This window comes from Aptenodytes forsteri, unplaced genomic scaffold (assembly GCF_000699145.1).
Source record: "Aptenodytes forsteri isolate BGI_AS27 unplaced genomic scaffold, ASM69914v1 Scaffold72, whole genome shotgun sequence".
Lineage (NCBI taxonomy): Eukaryota > Metazoa > Chordata > Aves > Sphenisciformes > Spheniscidae > Aptenodytes > Aptenodytes forsteri.
This window is the reverse complement of record NW_008796193.1, coordinates 6203038-6224249: the sequence shown is the minus strand read 5'-3', so window position 1 is coordinate 6224249 and position 21212 is coordinate 6203038. Positions and strand designations below refer to the sequence as shown.

General features: G+C 36.1%; 1 protein-coding gene across 1 annotated transcript in view; it reads right to left on the bottom strand.

Annotated features, from left to right (window-relative positions):
• PIK3CA (phosphatidylinositol-4,5-bisphosphate 3-kinase catalytic subunit alpha) overlaps positions 1 to 21212 on the bottom strand; it is a 43000-nt gene that overhangs the window by 6103 nt on the left and 15685 nt on the right. The window contains exons 7-23 of the mRNA XM_019474333.1: positions 19333 to 19578; positions 18377 to 18462; positions 16374 to 16479; positions 15200 to 15352; positions 14956 to 15090; positions 11024 to 11148; positions 10546 to 10627; positions 9909 to 10073; positions 9241 to 9344; positions 7879 to 8050; positions 7433 to 7539; positions 6764 to 6885; positions 6144 to 6222; positions 3354 to 3524; positions 2726 to 2843; positions 2407 to 2558; positions 90 to 1193 (exon numbers count right to left, since the gene is read on the bottom strand). Coding sequence (XP_019329878.1) covers positions 923 to 1193; positions 2407 to 2558; positions 2726 to 2843; positions 3354 to 3524; positions 6144 to 6222; positions 6764 to 6885; positions 7433 to 7539; positions 7879 to 8050; positions 9241 to 9344; positions 9909 to 10073; positions 10546 to 10627; positions 11024 to 11148; positions 14956 to 15090; positions 15200 to 15352; positions 16374 to 16479; positions 18377 to 18462; positions 19333 to 19578 — 2394 coding nt within the window. The 3' untranslated portion in view covers positions 90 to 922. The remainder of the gene's footprint in view (positions 1 to 89; positions 1194 to 2406; positions 2559 to 2725; positions 2844 to 3353; positions 3525 to 6143; positions 6223 to 6763; positions 6886 to 7432; positions 7540 to 7878; positions 8051 to 9240; positions 9345 to 9908; positions 10074 to 10545; positions 10628 to 11023; positions 11149 to 14955; positions 15091 to 15199; positions 15353 to 16373; positions 16480 to 18376; positions 18463 to 19332; positions 19579 to 21212) is intronic.

Below are 21212 nucleotides of genomic sequence, written 5' to 3'. Positions count from 1 at the left end.
TGTAAATAAAGAATATATATTAATAATAGTTCCTATTATATAAATAGCCTTTATAAAAAAATAATCTTTCAATAATTTTAATAACTCACCTTTCTTTAGGTTCTGGAAAACATGTATGAAAAAAATCTATTCAGTTCAAGTTAGATTAAAGCAAACCTAAGATGAACACTACAACTCTCTGTTGCACTAAACCCAATTCTGACCATTCAAATTTCCAGGTTAGTCAGTTTTTGGGGATGATAGGGAGTTTTTGTGAAGGTATGAATTGCACCCCTAGAAACACTGAGCAGAAGAAACACCATACTGAATGGGCCTATTTCCTACTGCTTTCAGAAATGGTGCAGATGACAGACCCAGAAATCAAAGTGTCATCTAAACCCCATAAATGTTAATGCCTCTGAGCACATTTAAAAGGCACTGTCCTCTCACTATTGTTTTTAGATCTTTGAGCTTAAAACTCCTTCCCTTCAAACTATGCTGCATTTAAATGTTCACTATCACTTGAATTTTCTTTCCACTCTTCTCAATCCAGCATAGTCTCTATCTGCTGTACCAGATCTAAGGTAATATGTGATGGACTATGTTCATGCTAGCACTATTTTCTTTTTCCTTCTAATTTATCCTATCAAATGAAAAAAGGAAACATTCTTCCAAGTTTACCTTTTTGGGCTTAAGGCATAACATGAAGTCACACATCATACTAAAGCTTAATTTTTGAAGTGTACAATTTTAGTGCTATCTGAAACCCTGTTTTACATTATTTCGACAGTTGTCTGAACAGTTCATCTCTTTTGTTGCCATAAATTCTAATGTTGTTCGTGGTTTGTGCAATTCCTATGCAACCAGTCTTTGCTGCTAACGGGTATTAACAGTGCAGTACCCACAAAGTGGGCTATCAGTTCTTGTTTTCTTTGCTTTCATTTCAGTTCAAAGCATGTTGCTTTATTGTGTGGAAGATCCAGTCCATTTTTGTTGTCCAGCCACCATGGTGAGCATCATTCATTTGTTTCATGAAGTACTCAAGAGCTTCCTGCTCAGTTTTGTCCAATGCAAGGGTCTTTCGAATGTATGCAATATCGTCAAAGGACTGCAGTTCTGGCATTCCTGAGCCAAGCATCATGGAGAAGAGATTTATGAAGAGATTGGCATGCTGCCGAATTGCTAGATAAGCCTTATAACACATCTCCTGAAACCTGGAAGAGACACGGGGAAAAAAGCTCAGTGTTATTTCCTTATTAGATGCATATTACTTCTTCACCTCCGAAACAGTTTTCGGGTAACTGGACACTAAAAAAGTAGGCAGTCTTAGTCCAATAAGAACACCATAATGTTGCTGAGAAAATATCCTCATCTTCCTACTCAGGTTATCTTCATTTCTGTAAGAATTAGTAATGGTCAGACTAATGCAATAGCCAAACTGAAGACAGGCTTTTTAGCCTGAAACCTCATTTGCAATTCATGCAAGCGTTCCACACAAGTTTATGGGAGTTCACAGAGCCATTTTAGTCATTGCTACTGACATTTCAGATTTCAAAGCACATTTCATGATATACTGCTGCAAACAGTGCTTTCCTGGTTATCGTCAGAGATGCACTTCTCTCCCGTAGTTTTATGAGGGCAGTAGCTGTTGCTCCTTAGATACTCTGGAGAATGCATTGAAGACAGGGGCATTTGCTGTATTGGGTGAGAAATACCCGTTTATGCTGAAATCACTAATTTAAGTCAGGTTAAGAAAAATGCAAAAAAGCTTCACTGCAGCATTCAGACAGACAACTATAACTTAACTTAAAAATCTGTCTTCCTCTCCCGCAACATAATGAAATTAAGATTAAAATTGAAACCTCTCAAAGACTAGATATCTGGAAAGACAGATATTAGGAATGACTACAGCAACAGAATTTATTTATTTGTTATTATTTTAAAGTTCTCCTTTCTTAGTAGGTTCTGCAGAATGTCACAAACCACACCAGCCAGCTGAAGAGCTGATACCACAGCAGCTATAGGAGAGAGAAGTATTGCTGAGTGACCAGTAAGGCTCTGATGCGCATTACACCTGACATTTAAGAATTCTCCATTTTTACAGCTATGCAATCCCAAGAGGATTTTAAGTGTTAAATAAAAAAAGATTCAGATAGTAAAAAAAATTTATCTTTATTCACATGTGTGCTGACCCTGCAAAGCTAAGGTGAGGTTTCATGAACTGAAGGCCACATAAGCACTAAGATCACCTACTGATTTACAAGTGGATGGCTGATCTTCAACTAAAGAATTAGAACATACTCACTGCAAGCCAATTAAAATACTAATTTTCAGTTAGAAGGCCTAATTATTAAAGGTCACCAGTAGTAAAGTGCATTTTAGGTACAAAATACTTTGGAAGTTAAATGCTTAAAAAAAAAGGCTCACCTTTCAAACTCCCTTGTTTTGGTACATTCTTGGGCTCCTTTACTAATCACTATTAAAAAGTCTTGTGTTAAGACAAATGGCACACGCTCTCTTTTATAGCCAAATTTTTTCTTCTTGTGATCGAGGAAGTGCCCAAAGTCAATGTGAAACAGCTTGGAAAGACAGAAAGTTATTTTAAGATTAGTAATTCCTTGTTTAAATGATGTCATAGTAAAATTGATCATTTACTTATTATTCAGATAGATTTTTTTTTTTTAAACAAACTCTAATCCAAGGGAGAGATGACATTAGGCTATGGTTTTAGAAAAACATATCTTACTTGTCCATCATCTTTTACCATGATGTTACTATTGTGGCGATCACCAATGCCCAGTATAAAGGTAGCAACACAGTAGCCGGCACAAGAACGTGTAAACAAGTCAATAGCTGCATCATACCTATTGAAAACAAAGGAGACATTTTCCTACAGATATTCTAATAATACAAAAGTGCAGATTTTTTTCTTCCTTCCCATAAAGGAAGGACCAACTACTACTGTTTTCTCTCAATGAAGCAGAGTTTCTGGACTTTATCAAAGTAAGGAAGAAATTCAGTGTACTCTGAAAACAGAAGTACTTACAGCTACATCACAGAACAGTAAACTAGCTATTAAAATGACTGTCCCTCTTTTGAAGGCCAGCAGTTTTCATTTTGATGAGCTACTGTTAAAATACAGACTTAAGCCATATCTTCATAGTTCTACCTCCAACTTACGCTTTACTGCTGAGAAGTCACACAACCACCCAAACTCATTAAAAGAGCTACAGGCAGGAATACTAGGCAAACAAGGGCAGGGAAAAACCTAAAAACAGATGGACATAATTTCCCACTTGATGAACTTCAGTTCTCTTGAAGTTTCCATCAAAAAGAGCACATGAACAAGAAAAACAAGCAACAGGAAATCTCACATTTCTCCTTTGTTCTTGTCCTTCAGCCACTGATGCAACGTATGGCTATTGAACTGCAATGCCCCTTTTAAGCCTCCTTTACACTGAATCTGCATGATCGTATGAGAACTCCTCACTACCTCGATGAGTCCCACACAGTCACCGATAGACAAACAACCATAAGGCAACATCCTGAAAGACAAAGGTTTTTTTACAGAGTTAAGTTTTAAGACAAAAAGCAACAGGCATGTCCGATAACCCCTATCAGGTGAGTGTCATCTGTTACTTTAGGATATGAAAATCTGTTTTAATATTTATAGGTGTATTATCATTAGTCTTGTGGAAAAAAATGTACCAGATATTTGATAGACAAACAACCATAAGGCAACATCCTGAAAGACAAAGGTTTTTTTACAGAGTTAAGTTTTAAGACAAAAAGCAACAGGCATGTCCGATAACCCCTATCAGGTGAGTGTCATCTGTTACTTTAGGATATGAAAATCTGTTTTAATATTTATAGGTGTATTATCATTAGTCTTGTGGAAAAAAATGTACCAGATATTAGTACAGTAACATGCCAGCCACTGTATCCACCAATGTCATTCTTCAGTTTTATATCAGGACAAAAGGTTAAAGCAAAATTTTATTAACATGTTCTTGGAGGCCTTGGGGAATACACTGGAAAAACCCTTAAAAAGGCATTCAGCATGATTTAACGAGATCTATTCAATTATACTCAGAGTGAAGTACTAGGGACAGAATCTAAGCATTCAGAAAACAAATGTTAGGATTTCATGGGTTTCTGTAAACAAGTAGCAGGTAATACTTTGTATGTAAAACCAGCATGGGACCTTCAAAATAAGTTTCTGAATAGTACCTGATTATATTACAAAATTGTAACTGGAATCTATAGCCAGCAACATTACAATTTATCCAGATGTTAATGGACTATCTGTAAACAGATGTTTATTCATGGACTCTTTAAAGAGCATCATAAGTGACTTTTTTGTAATTTAAGTGAAACTCAAAGGATAATCTCAGTAGTCCATTTTTCTCCTTACAAGTAGAAGAAATGAATTCCTCTGCCTCCCTTTTCTTTCACAGGCCTCTTTCCTCGCCCTCCCCCAAAGTCTGTATTTCTTCTATTACATTCAAAACATTTTATCTGAGAAAACCAAGTCAAAACCAATCTTTTATTCAAAAGACTGAAAGAAACATGGCCACTACCATGTTTAACATCCTCTGTTAAAATATTTGGGAGAGAGGGTCAGGTACCTAAAAGCAGCCCTCTTCTCTCCTGAAGTTTCCTTTTTGGAGCAAAAGTGTCATACCTATAGAGTAAAACAGCCTTCTAGGAACACTGGAGTATCGGAAGGTTTTTTTGTGATGCCATGGTAAAAACCCTAGAAAAAACAATTTATCATGGCTTTCTATTAGACTTCATAATCTACAGAACACCAGTGCAATGTGTAGCCAGTGGCAGAGCTGACTGCTGGTGTTGCCGTGGAGGTGGGCTTCTCCACTCTGGACTAACAGCACTTTATTTGCAGGTACTAAAAGTATATTTATATCTACCTATCTACACTTGCATTTTTAGATAAAAGTCTGATTTGGCGATCAAAGAAGAACAGTGAGACCCATCCATTTTCTTAAGGATGTGGCATAAACTTTGGACTGTTAGACTTTCTGTACCATAGAGACAGAGTTTAGTGGCGTTAGTGGGATGAGTTGCAATTTCTAGATCCTCAAAAGATTTTCTTTTTGTCCTCTAGTGTAATCTGTAGCTTGCTCAAGACTCAGAGTCCATCAGCTGCCTCATCTTGCATGCTCATTTCAGTCTTTCAGTATAGCAGACTGACAGCTGGGAGTTTTTTTGTGGTTTTTTGTTTGTTTGCCTTTTTTTTTTTCCTCCAATCAGCCTGTCACTTACACCATACCTATTCAACTTCTCTTCTAAAGCTCCATGCCGCCTCTTTAAGAACAGTGGCAATAGGTGGGAGAGAATGTACTTTGCAGACCATAGCTGGCTACTCTTTAAGACACAAGCACTGTGAACTCTGCAAACCATTCTTGGACAAAGCCATAATTCTGTCACTCATTACAGTACTAGAGACAAAAGAGTTGCCCAGACACATGAGAGATTATGTAGATCAACAGGTCCTTTCGTCTAGATGAGGAGGAAATGAGAACTGGGGGTGCAAAGAACATACTTGGTTTGATAGTGCAGAGGCAGCTCTGTTACGCCACCACCTAAAAGTCTGCCACACAGCAAACGCATATTTGGAAGCGTGACCTGTCTAGCATCAGTTTTCCAGAAGCAGAATAGTTTATACTGAATGGCATTCTGCAGAAGCTACTGCACTCACAGACTATTTAGAGGTGGAGAAGCTGCATGCATATCAGACTGGGTAATACCCACTTTGTGTACCAAAAAGAAGATACCAACTACAAAGAGTCATCGCTCAACAGGGCTGCAAGTTTGGCAACTTGTTCGAAGCAGATCCTACAGATACCATCAGTAGACCAGAGTGTGGCTAGTGTGTATTAGCTCTTTTAGTGGTATGTAGATCCCTCACACCCACTTGAATGAGGCTTAAGTATTTGTCAAATACGATCTTACCTTTACAGAATCCAATACTTTAGCTAACTAAAGGTTATTAAAAAAATTAAAAATTGCTCTAACATGTACTAACATGCCTATTTATAGCATTTAATGTATTACCCTTGGGATAACAGAAGCAATCTCTGGTAAGAAACCAATGCAAAAACCATTAAGAGCAGCATTGCTTGAGAATGACCTCTAATGCTTACCGAAGATCAAGACCCTGATTTTGCCAGATGTTTTCCATAATTCTAATTATCTGAAGTGTCAACATGTCCTGACGCAAGTCTGGAATAGTCAAATACATAGAGATTGCAAATTTCATAACACCAGAACACTTTGTTACATCTTATTTTACCTTTCCCCCCAAAAGTATGTCTAAAGGAAACGAGGCTTGCATAGTTTAGTGTAGGTTTTGTTCTCTCAATAGAGAAAAGCAGATTTTAAATAGTTGAGAATGAATATAAATTTGTGGTGGCGATTTCAAGGCTGTTTAAAAATATACACTAAAAACATGACAATGGAATTACAGATTACACAACTGTAATATCCTGAAGACATTTTCAAGTAAAAAACCCAAAGTATTAAGTAGTATCATGTTCCACCTCAACAGACCGAGCATCCTATAACATACAAAATTTGTACATGACTAGGACACATACTTATTTGTGCATGCTTAATTCTTCTGGAAACGAAAATTGCTTTGCTCAGATGATCTTAAATTTTTTTTTTCAATATATGTATTTTATATGTTTAGAAAAAATACTAAACAGTAGGTTAGGAAAACAAACAGATATGTAGCTTTTGGATTACACTTATTTTTCCTTACCATCTCCATTTTTAAAGATTATCTCATTGTTCTGAAACAACAATTCAGACATAATATCTGGGTTTTCCCAGTTCAACCACAAGGGCCTTTTTGCAGATGACATTATCCTGCACTCCTCAAGCCTATAAAAGAGATAAGATTTCTATGAAATAGGCACAATTTGATTCTCATACCATGTTTCTGTAATACTACTAAGTTATCCCTGTTTTCTTCAAACTTTGAACTAGTATCAAATTAAAGATGCACAGGTAACCAACAATCAACCATTTTTACTTTCAGCTTCAAACTTAGATTACTAAGTGCAATGTTAACTATTTGCTAAGCCCAGCGAAGAACTGGCTATATTGTAAGTTTTCCTTTAGCAGCGTGTGTTCCTTACAAATGGAAAAAGGACTGCAGACTAGGTAATACCTACTTTGTGTACATTTCCTTACAAATGGAAAAACTCCTGTCACCTTAAAGGAACAGCTGTCATGTTGTTCCCCAATTTATTAAACCATTAGATTGAAACTGCTTCACTCTATGAATTACTCTGCTACAAATTTTATTCAGTTAACTTTGAAGATAGTAACATTTAGTATGTTATCATTTAACCTTAACATTGTTAATGTTAACATTACTAAACATTTACTTAAATATCTAGACAAATTTCAAAACTGAAGACAATACCGAAGATTTCCTAGTTGATGTGCAGGATTAAGAGGAGAGATAAAACCTTGTAAAGCATCCATAAAATCTGGCCGTCTCATTTGTTCAACAAGAAACTTCATCTGTACCTGATAAATAATCACATTCAGGTTTTGAGAACACTAATTACATGTAAATGAAGGTTAAGTGTCAGATTTTAGCTTTGGTTTTAAAGCATGGTTTTGCACAGTTCCAACATAAGCAACTCCGCTTAGCCACATATTACACAAATTGAAACCCTTAACTTTAGTTCTATTGCCTTAAGAAGTAGACAATGGCAATGCACACAGAAAATATTACAGCTTCTAGGATAACATACTATCTATTGAAGTTAACATTAATACTTTTTAGTTAATCAAATAAAACACAGTTCTGCAATTCCTGTGACTCAACAGCAACAATTTTGGTATGTGCACAACTTATAATACCTTCTGTGTCTCATCTTTTTTTTCCTGCTTGAGAATATCTGTGAGGTTAATCAACTTCTCCATTGCCTCCACCTGCCTGCTCAGATGTTTTAGGTACATTCCACATGCTCGACAATAGGACTCCAGAAGTAAACCAAACCTCTGACTTACAGTTTTATTGTGCATTTCAGACCTACACAGAGAGGAAGAACAGTTATAGCTTAAAGACAAGACCACTCAGAGGTGCCAAAAATGAAGCTATACCTGTAACATCTTTCCTGAAGGCTGTTTATGGATCCTTCTTTTCACATAAATAACTTGTATTGACCTCCTACAAGTCATCTTGTTTTGACTGAACTAATCAGACTTCAGTACCCTTTACAACTAATTCAGCACAGAGTTGATAAACTTTTTCCCCATTCCTTCTTGCTTCATCCTGTCCTTCTCTACCCCTTGCCTTTGTTCAAAATCCATGCTTCCCAGAAACTCTGTAGTAAGCCTCAAGCTTTCAAGTCAAGTTCCAGATTTCCTTGCTAAGAGCAAAGCTAACCTGTTTCATTTTCTCCTTGTCTCATTTAGCCAATCCCAGGCTGTGGCCCCTCTAGTTTCCTTGTTCTTACCTACTCTCAGTCTTTGCACAGTCCTAAAATACATCCCCTCAAACAAGTTAATAAGGCAACTTATTCCATTATCCTTGATGATTACCAAGGGAAGTAGAAAACTGAAAGCACAACAAAAGATTCCTTGCTTCTATTTCTGTGTCTGATCACAGTATCTTAGAACAGCATTTTAGGTGAGACCTAGCTACAATCCAGTATGCTGTAGGCTGATTTATGCTTAGCCTTCTCAACACCAGGAATTACAAAAGCCCATGTTATACTTAGTAAGGAAGAACACTGAGATATTTTGGCTATCAAGCTCTATGAAGTCTTTAATAAGCATGTACGAAAAGTTATTTTTCAAAGCCTTATCTGGTCAAATTGGGTGGCTTTCTTTAGGCCTCAATTATTTCTAAAATTTTCTGGAAGAGACTGGTGGGGGATCTGGCATACAAGATAAAGTTCAAACAGCAGAATCTGTCAAAGTTGTAAACACCTAACAATATGGGAGGCTTCCAGCAATCTTAGTTAGACTACCCTGCTTTTAGAATCATTAGATAAAAAGAAGTACAAGACTAAGTATCTATTATTAACTAGCTTTTGAAACTGCAAGGGATGACTTCTATTACCAAACTATGCATTCAAACTCTTAAGTAATATAAAACAAACTTTAAGCGGTAATATTTTCCTAAAAAATGACATTTAGCATGCCAAGCCTTTAGAACAACTAATTGTTTACAGCTAGTAAGAATCCCACCACCCCTTAGTATGATATTAAGCTTACTTTAAATGCCAAAAGAAGAAGTGTCCTATCCTTTGATTGGTCAGTGCCTTCTTGAGTAAAAATCTCACAAGCTGATTATCTAAATACTGTTCATATTTCAGAACCTAGTTAAGGATAAAGAGAACATAAAAAAAAGTATCAGCTGCAGTTATTATTTCTATGAACAATATACAGATTAAAGGTAGTTAAAAAAAAGCAATCTGTGTTTTACATCAAATTTTGTAGAATGACTTATCTTAGTATTAATACTTGCATATGTTAGGATTTGAACAGTATCTGCTAACAGTAGATTGTCTGCCTCTATTTCAGGAACTTATCTGACACTTCCTTTACTGTTACCAAATATTTTAGCCTCAACTTGCTCAAAGTTTTGAGAAGATGCTTCTGCTCATACTTTCCCCATATGTTACAACAGCTGAAATAGCTGCCTGTTCCAGTTGGTAGAACAGTTCTGCATCTCTGCAAAATGTTGGCATTTAATATCAACAAGCAAAACCACAGCACTACAGAAAGTGAACATTTCACCTCCTCCTACTAAATAATCCACAATGCAAACAGATACTTTTGATGACCTCTTTTTCACATCATCTTAACTTTTGTTGTATTTTAAGCCTCTGTGATCATCGAATATACACAAGACATCAAGTATACCAAAATATATTATATACCTGTACTAGCTGGATTAAGTACTGAGACAGTTTGTCGTCTGTCAAGTACTTCTCTAGACACCGAACTGCAAAAGCTCGCACCATTGGATCTGGATAATTACAGTCCAAAAGCTCCATTGCTTGCTCTGGCTTGATTGGAGGCCAATCTTTTACCAAACAGTACATCTGTGGACAAGAAGTCCAAGCACGTTACACATTTGCATTGATTAGGAAGAAGTAATACACAGCCATTAGAAGGTATCATCAGACACAAACTGCTTCTGAGTAGAAGCTGTTTACTTGCCAGTCCTCTCTCAATAAACAATTTTGTATTAGTTGCCAGCTGACTTTGTTATTTTATCCACTATAAAAAGAATGAAAACAAAACCTCACATTTAACTGTAATTGACAAATCAGCAACATAACAAGGATTCGAGTAACACCACCAAGAGAAAATCCTAAGACTCAAACTGAGCTAAAGAACAAGAACTATGGACCAAACTGATCAGTCAGTTATAGTGGCAACTTGAATCATCTGAGTTTACGTTCGAGGTATCACGCACAGATAACATGTTTTTAAATGCCAGAAGTTTTCTTTAAAATTGCATATTTTAAAAGCTTCTTCAAAACTTAAAGCTTCTTCAGTGCTATATGTTACCTGGGCCACTTCATCTCTAGAATTCCATTTAACAGACAAAAGTAATTTGGGCAGAATTTCTGGAGTATTCACGCAATAGTGTCTGCAAAAGAGAAGAAAAGTTGTATGTACGAAATGTCATTTTTGCTTCAATAACCATCTACTATGTCCCCTCAGTCTTGCACCTTTTTCTTCCTTTGTCAGCAGAACCCGATTGATACCATAAGGTGGTGTCAGGATCCATGCATGAAGGTAAGACTGCAGTAACGGGGAAAATGTGAATGAAACTAATTCAACAACTTTTCTCCATGGGCTTATGAACCAAGGCATACAATGCAGAATGCTTTAAAAGCCTTTTCTAAAGCACTAACCCTAACAATACAGAATAAAGCAAAGGGAGGAAAGCCCAAGACAATCATGACAAATTTGGAGTGAATGAGGTGAAGTTTGATTGTGACAACAAGGGTTTTTCTTTGGTTTGGTTTTTGTTTTTAAATACCTGTGGCTCCAGAGGAAGTCCTTCTCTTGCTCAGTGATTTCAGACAAAGGATCTCGTGTACATATGGCTCGCAGTTGCTCCTTGTCACTTTCTCTTAATTCGTTATCTCTAGCTATTCTGTTACTCTGCAGAGAGAAAGTGGTCCATTAACCCTCCACACATTTCCTTCTGTTGTCATACAACATACATGAAGTAAAGTATTTTAACAGTATAGCAACACTTATAGCTTATGTCATGCTATACTATCTGGTTGTTTCCTTCTGTTATAACTGAGGACTTACAATTTAAAAATAGAGATATGAAAGACTAGGTCTTTGATTTCTACAACTGCTTTTAGTCACTACTGGGACAAGAAGAGGTACATTTCAACTAAATCAGCTGTGTGGAGAAATAGCAGCAGTTGACATCTGATGAACAACACAATGCAGCACAAAATGAAACTGGTCATTTCTGTTTCCAGTTTTGAGATTGCTGAAAGCTGCTGAAAGGAGTGAAAAAGAATCAGAACTGAAGAAGCAGAATATGAGAGGTGAAGCTAGGTAAATAAGAGGTAGAACACTGTAGGAAAGCCTGAGTAACAGGAAGAGTAGAAAACATTAACCAGAATTAGTATAAGATATTCCCCAAAGAGCACAGAAAACAGAACTGGTACACGCTGAAATTAATTTTTTTCTAAGACTTCATTTATTAGAGCCAGCTTAGACCAATGGCAGAGGTATTGAAACTACTACTACTTGATTTTTCACAGCTCATGTGCCAAGTTCAATTTTTCTCCTATACTTTCCATTTCTTAGTTCATTTGATGTATTTTTCACAAAGCAACATATGAAATTATGCAGTTTCTGAGGTTTCAACTACAGGATCAATTGCACTGCAAAAAAGAGAAATCTTAAGCAGCTTATAGTATTGCCTTTAGTATAAAATACAACTGTAACAAACAAGTTTGACACTTAAGATGAAGCTATCCCAAAAATTCTAGAAGAGTTGAACAGTGTTTTTATAGTGAACTCACATTTTCACACCTGTATGATACCTACTATTACAAGAGAGTAAGATCAATTCTTTTCCAAGTTCAAAATGTTTAAACTGTAGAACGACAGTATTTGACCTCTTGTTCTGCTCCTTCCCTTAGGCAATTTCTACTGAGCACATTAAACAAGATAAGTAAGAACGAACTAAGCTTTGTCTGCCAATTTTGTTGATGGAAATTTTCAACTGGTTGAACTAGTACTTTGAAACAGAAATACCTACATGTCTTTTACAGAAAGTCTTACCTATGCATCTAGCTTTTTTTAAAAAAAAAAAAAGCTGAAGAAAAGAACAATCTGAAATTTCCAGGTAGGAGATCAAGGCACCCTTTAAAAGGTGAAGTGGTGTTATTTCTAGGAATATGCACAGATACAGAAACAGTTGTCAGATTATACCACGATATCTACTTCAGACTGAAAGTTTTGGACTTTACATTTATCTTTAATTACATAAATTATGCGTTCTTATGATGGGTTCACTACTATTATAGGGGACAAGAATATTCTGGCCTTCAAGCTTACATCTACCAATATTAAGGTATGAATCAACCAACTCACAGGATTTTTAGTACCTTGCCCTGTTAGTAGTGTGATAGTGTGAGATCTTAGTGCACCAACATGTTTAATTATTGTTCTGAAGTACATGGACTGGACTTAGAAGTGGGGGGAATTATTCAGGACTACTCTATGTGGCACAGGAAAATTTCTGGAACACATTCTTAAATATTATGGTAACGGATACAGTGCAAGCAGCAAAGCCAGAGTCATTCTGTAAGGAAGTTAATGGATAAATGACTTTATAATCACCCTAATCCTGACATAAGATCAAATAGTTGATATTGAACAAGTGATTAATTGTACACATTCATCTTGATTCTGAAAGAGTCATCCTAAATAATAAGTGAAAGTCAAAAAAGTATAAAATGTACCTGCATAGTGGGTCAGAAAGATCATAGTTTAGGTCAAGCCCAGAAGGAAAATGCATTTATCCTGTTGCGGTCAACACCAAAAACTTGAAATTCTATGAATTGTGGGACAGTAAATTAGATTTAATATTTGAAAATTCTTTCATATTTGAGATATTAATGGACCTATAAATGATGTCTTATAAGTATGTATTGGTTTTAAATGCAGTGCAATGCATTTCAAGGTTAAACAAAAAAGTTATGCTCTTTGTATCATAACAAAAACATTCATATTGAAGTCATACCTCAGCGACTGCTTTGCTGATTTTGACCATTTCAAATAAGCATTTTTACCTCTTTCAAATATGGCCACACAGTAATCTAGTATCCGATTTTTGAATGAGTAACAACACATTGCCTTTTAACTCACTGAACATAGCTAATATTACAAACAGCTATAAATATGCACAGTACCTAAATATAGAAAGTTTGGCTTCAGACCTGAAGACACCACACATTAGAAGAAGTTAAGGGGACAAATACAATACTAAGAGATAACTAGTGATGTTCAAACTTACCAAACATTTAATGAAATAATTTAAGAAAGGGGAAGTAATAGAGGATTTTGGCAGACAACAAGGAGGGTTGAAAGAAAAGCTGCACGAATAATGAGAAAGAGAGACCAAAGCAGTGATATACAGTTTGTTTCCCTGTCAACTTAGTCATTGATGCAAACAGTGGTTAAATATGGAGAAAGCCTATGACCTTCTATAGTACTGTAAGGATTATCACAAAAAAAGGCAATAATTTTGAGACTTTATTCTACCTCAGAAAGTTGGTTTTTTTTTTTTTAAATTGTAAAGTGTCAGTTGATCATTACTTTGTCACTGAAGTGAGAGCTTATTCTCCTCACCATTTTCTATTTTTGCCTACAGATGGAACAAAACAATGAGTTGAGCATATAAGCCCAGGTAATAGGCTGTGTTATAGCAAAGGAGTGTTATTTACCGAGAAGCCAGCTGTCCTTAAACACTTAAGAGCCCTGCACTCAGTCACAATATATACCATAAGCAGATATGCCACTCTGTGATGGACTTCCTGTGGAGTACCAAGAGAAATCAAATGCCTACAACCCTTTGTTCAAGATATGTTGAGATGGGACTGTTATAAATATCACCAGAATTCCCAAACTGGAAGTTTACTGACACCTACGCACTTTTTGGCACAGCGAAACTTTCCACCCAGAGACTCTTCTTCCCCAAGAGAGCTTTGTGGTCTGTGTGAAACTCTCAAGTCTTTGAACCAGCCTCCAGAAGAAAATGTAAAACATACCAACTAATTTCACAGCCTTGTCTTTAAATACATAGCATTTTTAGCTTTACTGCTTTTCTTTTTTTCTCCTTTTAATCATACAAAATGCGCTTTTAAGAAAGCTCCAAACCTCACCAAAAAGCCAATTGTCAACGCACAGATTTTCTTCATGGAAGGGAGGAGATAAAGGACTACACTCATGTATATGCCAATCAATTCCCTTAGAATTCCCTGTACTTATGGTCATAACTAGTCCATTAAGCAGCCAGTAAAGAGTTATAAGCACCTTTAGGTAGACTTTCTTTTGTAACCTATAGACATGAAATTGCAACAAAACAGAACAGTATCATTGAAGGAGAATTACAACTTTTGAAAAGTTAAACTAAGTAGTTTAGACATCTGAATTAGCGATATAAAAAATGTCAAAAAGGCTCTAACAGTTTGGACAGTAAGACAGTTTCTCTTTAAAGTGTTCTGGTTGGTCAGTGAAGCATTAGGTCAGTTTACTGGTAATATAAAGGAAGAATATATTGCTCACTCTGCTAAACACAAAACAAAAAATTGATTTCTTGCTTTTACAATAAATCAGGATACATGAAAAAAGTTCTCTTTATCACTAATATACTGAGTAAAATAAATAATACTTTTGTATTTTAGTAGCTGATCTCAGAAGGGGAGTTTGCCTTACCAGCCCTGCATAGCTGTAGTTAAACCCCAGTTCACGTGATATAGTCCAATTGGCATGTTCTTCAATCACCGTCATATCTGGGAACTTTACAGGATTGCTAAACCAATCAAATTCCAGCTCTAAACATGGAGTTTCCTATGTAAAGGAAATTTAAATTACTTTTTCTGTTAAATGATACTAATTATAATACAGCATATTTTGAAAATGTACTCCCTGAAGAGGAAACTGGCATGCAAATATTTACCTTATTTGGATTTGATCCAGTAACACCAATAGGATTCAACAAATCCTCCAGCCCATGAGGTACTGCCCAAAGATTCAAAGCCATTTTTCCAGATACAAGAGTGTCTGTGTAATCAAACATGTTTATATTTCCCCAAGCCAAAGGACAGTGCTCCTTAAAGAGATTAAAAGATGATTTTTCAGTGTCATCTATTCCTTACTGCAGAGTGAGTCAGAAGAAATAACATTTTCACCCCAGAGCAAGTTGTTATATTCCCAGATTAGCAGAAAGCAGGTTTTCAAGCTGTACTATATTTTTCTACGAGCGACTGTTGTGGCAGTCATTCTGCAGAATGATATCAGAACACTTGCAAACACATGCTAACATTTTCCCCACATCAAAATAACTCAAGATGATGGAGAGAGAGTTTTTTTGACAGAAACTTTTTACCAAGGCCTGTAGTGACAGAACAAGGGGCAACAGTTTTAAACTGAAAGACAATAGGTTTAGAATGGACATAAAGAATTTTTTTTTTTTTTTTTTTTTTTTTTTTTTTTTTTTTTTTTTTTTTTTTTTTTTTTTTTTTTTTTTTTTTTTTTTTTTTTTTTTTTTTTTTTTTTTGGTCCCTTCCAACCCAAACCATTCTATGATTCTCTAAGATTCGTAAGCCTAGTTGTAGACAAAAAAAACTATATAGTACCTGTGACACTCTCAAACCCAGTATGTAATGATGCTGGTGGCTAGAATTAGATGCCATATGTAGATTCTTAAAAATCGCTATTTAGGATCTTGCATCAAATGCTAAAGCAACACAAGTCGTCTTTACTTTAAAAATCAACTCTAAATTCAAGTATAAATACCGCCTTTTTTAAATAAATGTAAGTAACGTGGGTTTAGAAACTTGAGTTTAAAGACACTTGCACCTCAAAACACTAACACTGATCTGTGTCTGTAAATTGTATCTATACTGTATTGCCAGTGTTGAACGGATAAGCTTTTTTCTGTGTTGTTCAATTTCTGACCACAAAAAAGCAGCGGTCTGAATAAGATACAAGAAAAGAAACCCCCCTATTTTAATGAGATGCAAATCAAACATTGCACTAAGACTCATTGCCAGGACAGCATTTACCATCTTTCCAATCTTGACTTAAGTAGCTTTTGTTCGTTAGTGTATTAAAGCCATGAAGTATTTTACCTCTTTAGCACCCTTCCGGCCTTTAACAGAACAGATAGAAAGGCAGAGCCGAGCAGCACGTGGAAGATCAGGAATGTACATGTCATACAATAGCCATTCATTCCATCTGTAAGATTTAAAAAGCAGAATAAAACTAGGTTAAAGGAGAGCATGGAGACAACTGCATTCAATCAACAGTTGTACTAAAAAGCATTTGTAATATTCCTACCTAAACTGTATATTTGCGTAAAGAGTACACTTTCTTACTGAAGAAAGGTCCTCCTACATGCATACAACCACATCTACTCCTTTTGGGAATGGAAACTTCCCCGATTAGCCTTCTAGCACCAACACTGTTTAAAAAGTCATGCTAGGTTCAATTCCTGCAAACTTAGTAATAGGTTCATTCACTTTTGCTCTTGCAAACCTACTGACTGCAACTGTCAGCGTAGTTATAACCTAAAGATAATGGATTTGTGTATGTGCTACACTAATGTAAGGTTTAGCTTGTGAAATATTTTTCACTTCAGGGAAAAAAAGCAAGTGGGAAAAATGCGGCATAACTTTCAGAACTCAATTAATTTGAACTGCTAGAAAATAAAAAGGTAACTGCAAGATGGGAATATAACACAGAAATGTAACACAGAAATCCAAAGCAATATTCCTAACTCAGATATTATTCTATTTACCATAGTAATAAGAGCACAGATTGGTTCTACAGGAATACACATTTTGTTTTCATGAACTTCTCTAAGTAGACTTTATCTCTCAGTTGGTAGAACTGTGCTTTTGAAGAGGAACTTCTGAATACAGTTTCTTTTCCTAAGCAGATTGCCATGCTGAATTTTCTCAGCTGGAAGAGGCAGCAGCTTCCAAGGACAGCATTAATTTTTCAATGTGTCTGTAGCTACTAAAAGCAGTTTTACAGAGAAATAACTGTCCAAGCCCTTCTGTAAGAATGAAGAAATTAGGAGATAAACTTTAATTCACTTTTCTTACATGTTCATTTCATGTAACACAGATCTGTGTGATTACATCCATGTTTTCAAGCCATACCCTTCACCACCTTTCCAAGAAGATTTTCTCTCTAAAACAGTTAAACTACCAGTTCAAGTATAGTTATGTTCAGGGCAACTCAGAGGGAGAGGCTATTTTTCAACAACTATGTATATTATTAGGCCCTCTAATTATAGAACCTTGTCATATTCATAGAAAACATACAGACAAAAAAGTTTCAAGATGTATTAATAAAGACTAAGTCAGACAGAAAATGCAAGTCAAGATTTACTTCTGAACACATACTTTGCATCTAATCCTAGCAGATGCTGAAATTTCATACCTCCTCATTAGTCAAAGTTATGGGAACCTCTTTTAGATACTTTTCTCAGTGTGTTTATATATGCTTATATAAAACTTATTTTTGCACTTTTAAGTTCATGTGATTTATTTTTCCAGATAATATAGGTCAAGTAGGTCAAGTCTCCTGAAAATAATCAGCCCAGATCTAGCAGTCACTTCCATATTAGCAAATGATACCCATCTCTCCACACAGTGGTTCTGCTTTAGAACACACTATGCAACCTTACTGAAACAAATTTACAGGTTACATTACATCACATTGCCTCATGCTGAAAGTGAAATCTGAACCTGCAACTGGAACACCTGCTATTCATCCACAGTCAAAAAACAAGAGCTCAGTCACCTAGAGCTATGCTGATTTCACAGTATTAATGAGTAATTATATTGGAGTTTCAGAGGCAACTGTAAATGCACATGTAAAACAGATCTGTTCAGTAAAAACACTATACTACTATATGCGAGACAATACTTGTGTTTGAATTAAATTAATTCTATTTATAAATATAGGGATATGTAAAAATATTTTTACAAAACTTAAGGCAAGGAATTCCCAGCAAGAAGCTCTACCTGAATAATGGCTAAATCAAGTCTTTACTCCTTCAGTGCTATCATTTATGATGCCCTGTAAGTCAGGTTCTCTATAGTCGTTCAATTATTCAGCTTACCTGGGATTAGAACAAGGTACCCTTTGAGTATTCACATTGTCACACAAAGGTTCCCCTCCATGGTAGATACCTGTTCTAACATAGATCTGAAAACAATGTTGATATTAGTACTGTCTTTGAAATGTTACTGTAAACAAATTTTTTCAGTGCTATCAACATATACTATGATTGCAACATATTACCCTTTCATTTTCATCAAGTAAAAAACTGAAAACCAAACAGCCCCACCACTCCCCAACCCAAATTCATTCATGCTTTGCAAGGTGTGAAGCACAGTACAAAGCATACCCTTCTAGAAAAAATGTTTTGGTCTTTTTCCTCATTAATTGCAAAACTAGTTCTTAAAAAAATACAATAATAAACTTGAAATGAACTCTAAAAAAACCCCTGGAATTTACTCTCAATTCTTCCTGTGCCAAGGTATAGTGAAAGAAAACACTGAACAAATTCCGAGAAAGTTAGAGCCAGGCTTGTAGTATGACTTCAATGGGACTGAACCCTACCTACCTCTTGTCCTTGATCTCCCCATACCTCCCTTTTCAAAAACAAAGATAGCACACTATCCAGCATCCCCTCATAAAAAGTACTGCCAATTACTGTAATACATTCTTAAACATAATAATTATTCAGAATATAGATAACAACATGGGTTTTGTTTTTCTATCCATTACATACTTGGCTGAAGTGAACTATGCAAACTGAGTCCTGCTCCTATCAGGCAGAATATTTAGCTAAATGCCACAACTCACGCTTTTTAAGGAGCATACAAGAGTTTTTAGATCTAAAACATGGCTATATTTTTTAGAATTGAGTACTTAAATTTAAATAACAGAGTGGTCTAATTTTCTAGCATGTTAAATAACATCTTTTCCAACGTAAGCACAGGACACAAAACTCAGGAGGAAAGCCATGAGTTGCTGAAAATCACATATGATGCCATACAGCATTTGCCTTACCTTGTCAATGTCTCTGATGTTCACATTTACATAGGTTGCACAGAGGATTTTTATTCTGAGAGCACTATTTATAGTCCAGAGTGATTTGGCTGTAGCTTCTCCATTCATGTAGGGTGTAGCTGTAGAGATACGCCTGGAATAAGATGGCATTGTAAAGGTGTCCAGTGGCAGCTGGGTATATAGGCTTTCCTTAGCCATCAACATCAGATTGGGCATGCGACCAAGCATTATACAGCTTCTTATATACTGCAAGAAAACAAAACCAAAAATCAGTATGTTTTTCTTGGTAATCTATACCTAGAAGTATTCAGGAAAAATATAAAAGTAAAAGCATCTTTAAAAGAGCTTATCACTGTCCTTATATGTACACCCTTTACAGTATTTATAGTTATAACATCCAACAGTCTAAATATGTTGTTGGGTAGGATTGCACAGTAGCGCTTCATACAGATTTTGAGATATGAACAACATCTACAACAGTGGAAGGTTGAACTAGACATAGAGAACAGAGCTGACAAAATTACAAGTCAGGTTTCTTGTAGTGCTCCTTAGCTCCAGCACAGTGCAGCACAAACAAAGCAGACTGCTTCCAGATTAGAGCTGTTCCTGGAAGCATTTGAACTGTTTTTGCACAGCATGCTGCTGTACTAGTCTGCTGTGCAGACCTAGCACAGGTGGCTGATACTCCTAGTCACAGGCAGAGAGCACAAGACAAATGGCAGACACACTCATTTTTGGTTCAGCTGTACTGATTACCTTACACTCGGCACTGATCCTGACAGACTCTAGCTGTAAGCCTGTATGGTGTCCATTCAGGACTGAGTGTCAAGAGCATTTAGTCCAGCAACAGTACCACAAAATACAATGCGTTAAGACAGGTCCAGCCCTGGAATGTAATTAGCAAGCTCTTTTGCAGCACAGTAAAGGCATACCAGATACTTCTGAAGAAGCCACGCTAGATCAAATAGGTCTACCGTTTGATCTCAAGGCAACTGCACAAAATTATTCATGTATGCCTGCACTTGTTCCCCAGCTCCCATAGAATAGAGCTGCTTTTCCCATTACTCAGGATCCCCCACCCCACTTCTCTCCCCCAGTGCTCTGGAGAGCAGATTCATCAACCATTTTAAATGAAGGAATGGAAGCTGTTTATTACAACAATACATTCCTCAAAGAGGAAGCAGCAGCAGTCTGTCAGGAAATCTACAGGGTAACATTGTTGTCTGCTCCGGAGAGGGCTGCTCAGATGCTCTTCTGTCAGCAGTTCTGTCTCACACTCACAGCACTAACAAAACCCAGGCAATGAAGGGCACCCAGCCACAAGAAAGATTTAACAATGATTTATGTAGTGCTGGAAGTTTATCACTCATTTAATAAGACAAAAAAATTTAAAGTAGTAAGTAACAGGAAAACAAATAATTCGTTTAGATTTTTTCCACCCCTAAAGGGGGAAGGGACAAGATTCATAGTAGCAATGGTTGCCTCATAATTTAACATCTGGTTGAGTTTTCTTTTGTATTACATCAACCCCATTCAAGCATAATTCATCTCTTGCCATCAGAAATCTAGGGTATTTCTGAAAGTACCTACTACTGATTTATCACTAATGTTAGAGGTAAGCTACTTCATTCAAAGAAGATAAATTACACCAATGATGTAAATCCTAGTTTAAATTACCTTTTCTTCCCCCTCCTCTTTTGAAGCACGTACAGCAACAAATATGCACAGTACACACATGCATTAGCCAATTAGTTTAAAGATGCATACACTTTTACTTCCTATGTTTTGGATTAATTTAATGAAAAAGCAAGCCAGTCAAAATTGATCACTTCTCTCCCTCACAAGTTTGAATTATTTTAGTGTACTTCAAAATAAATCCA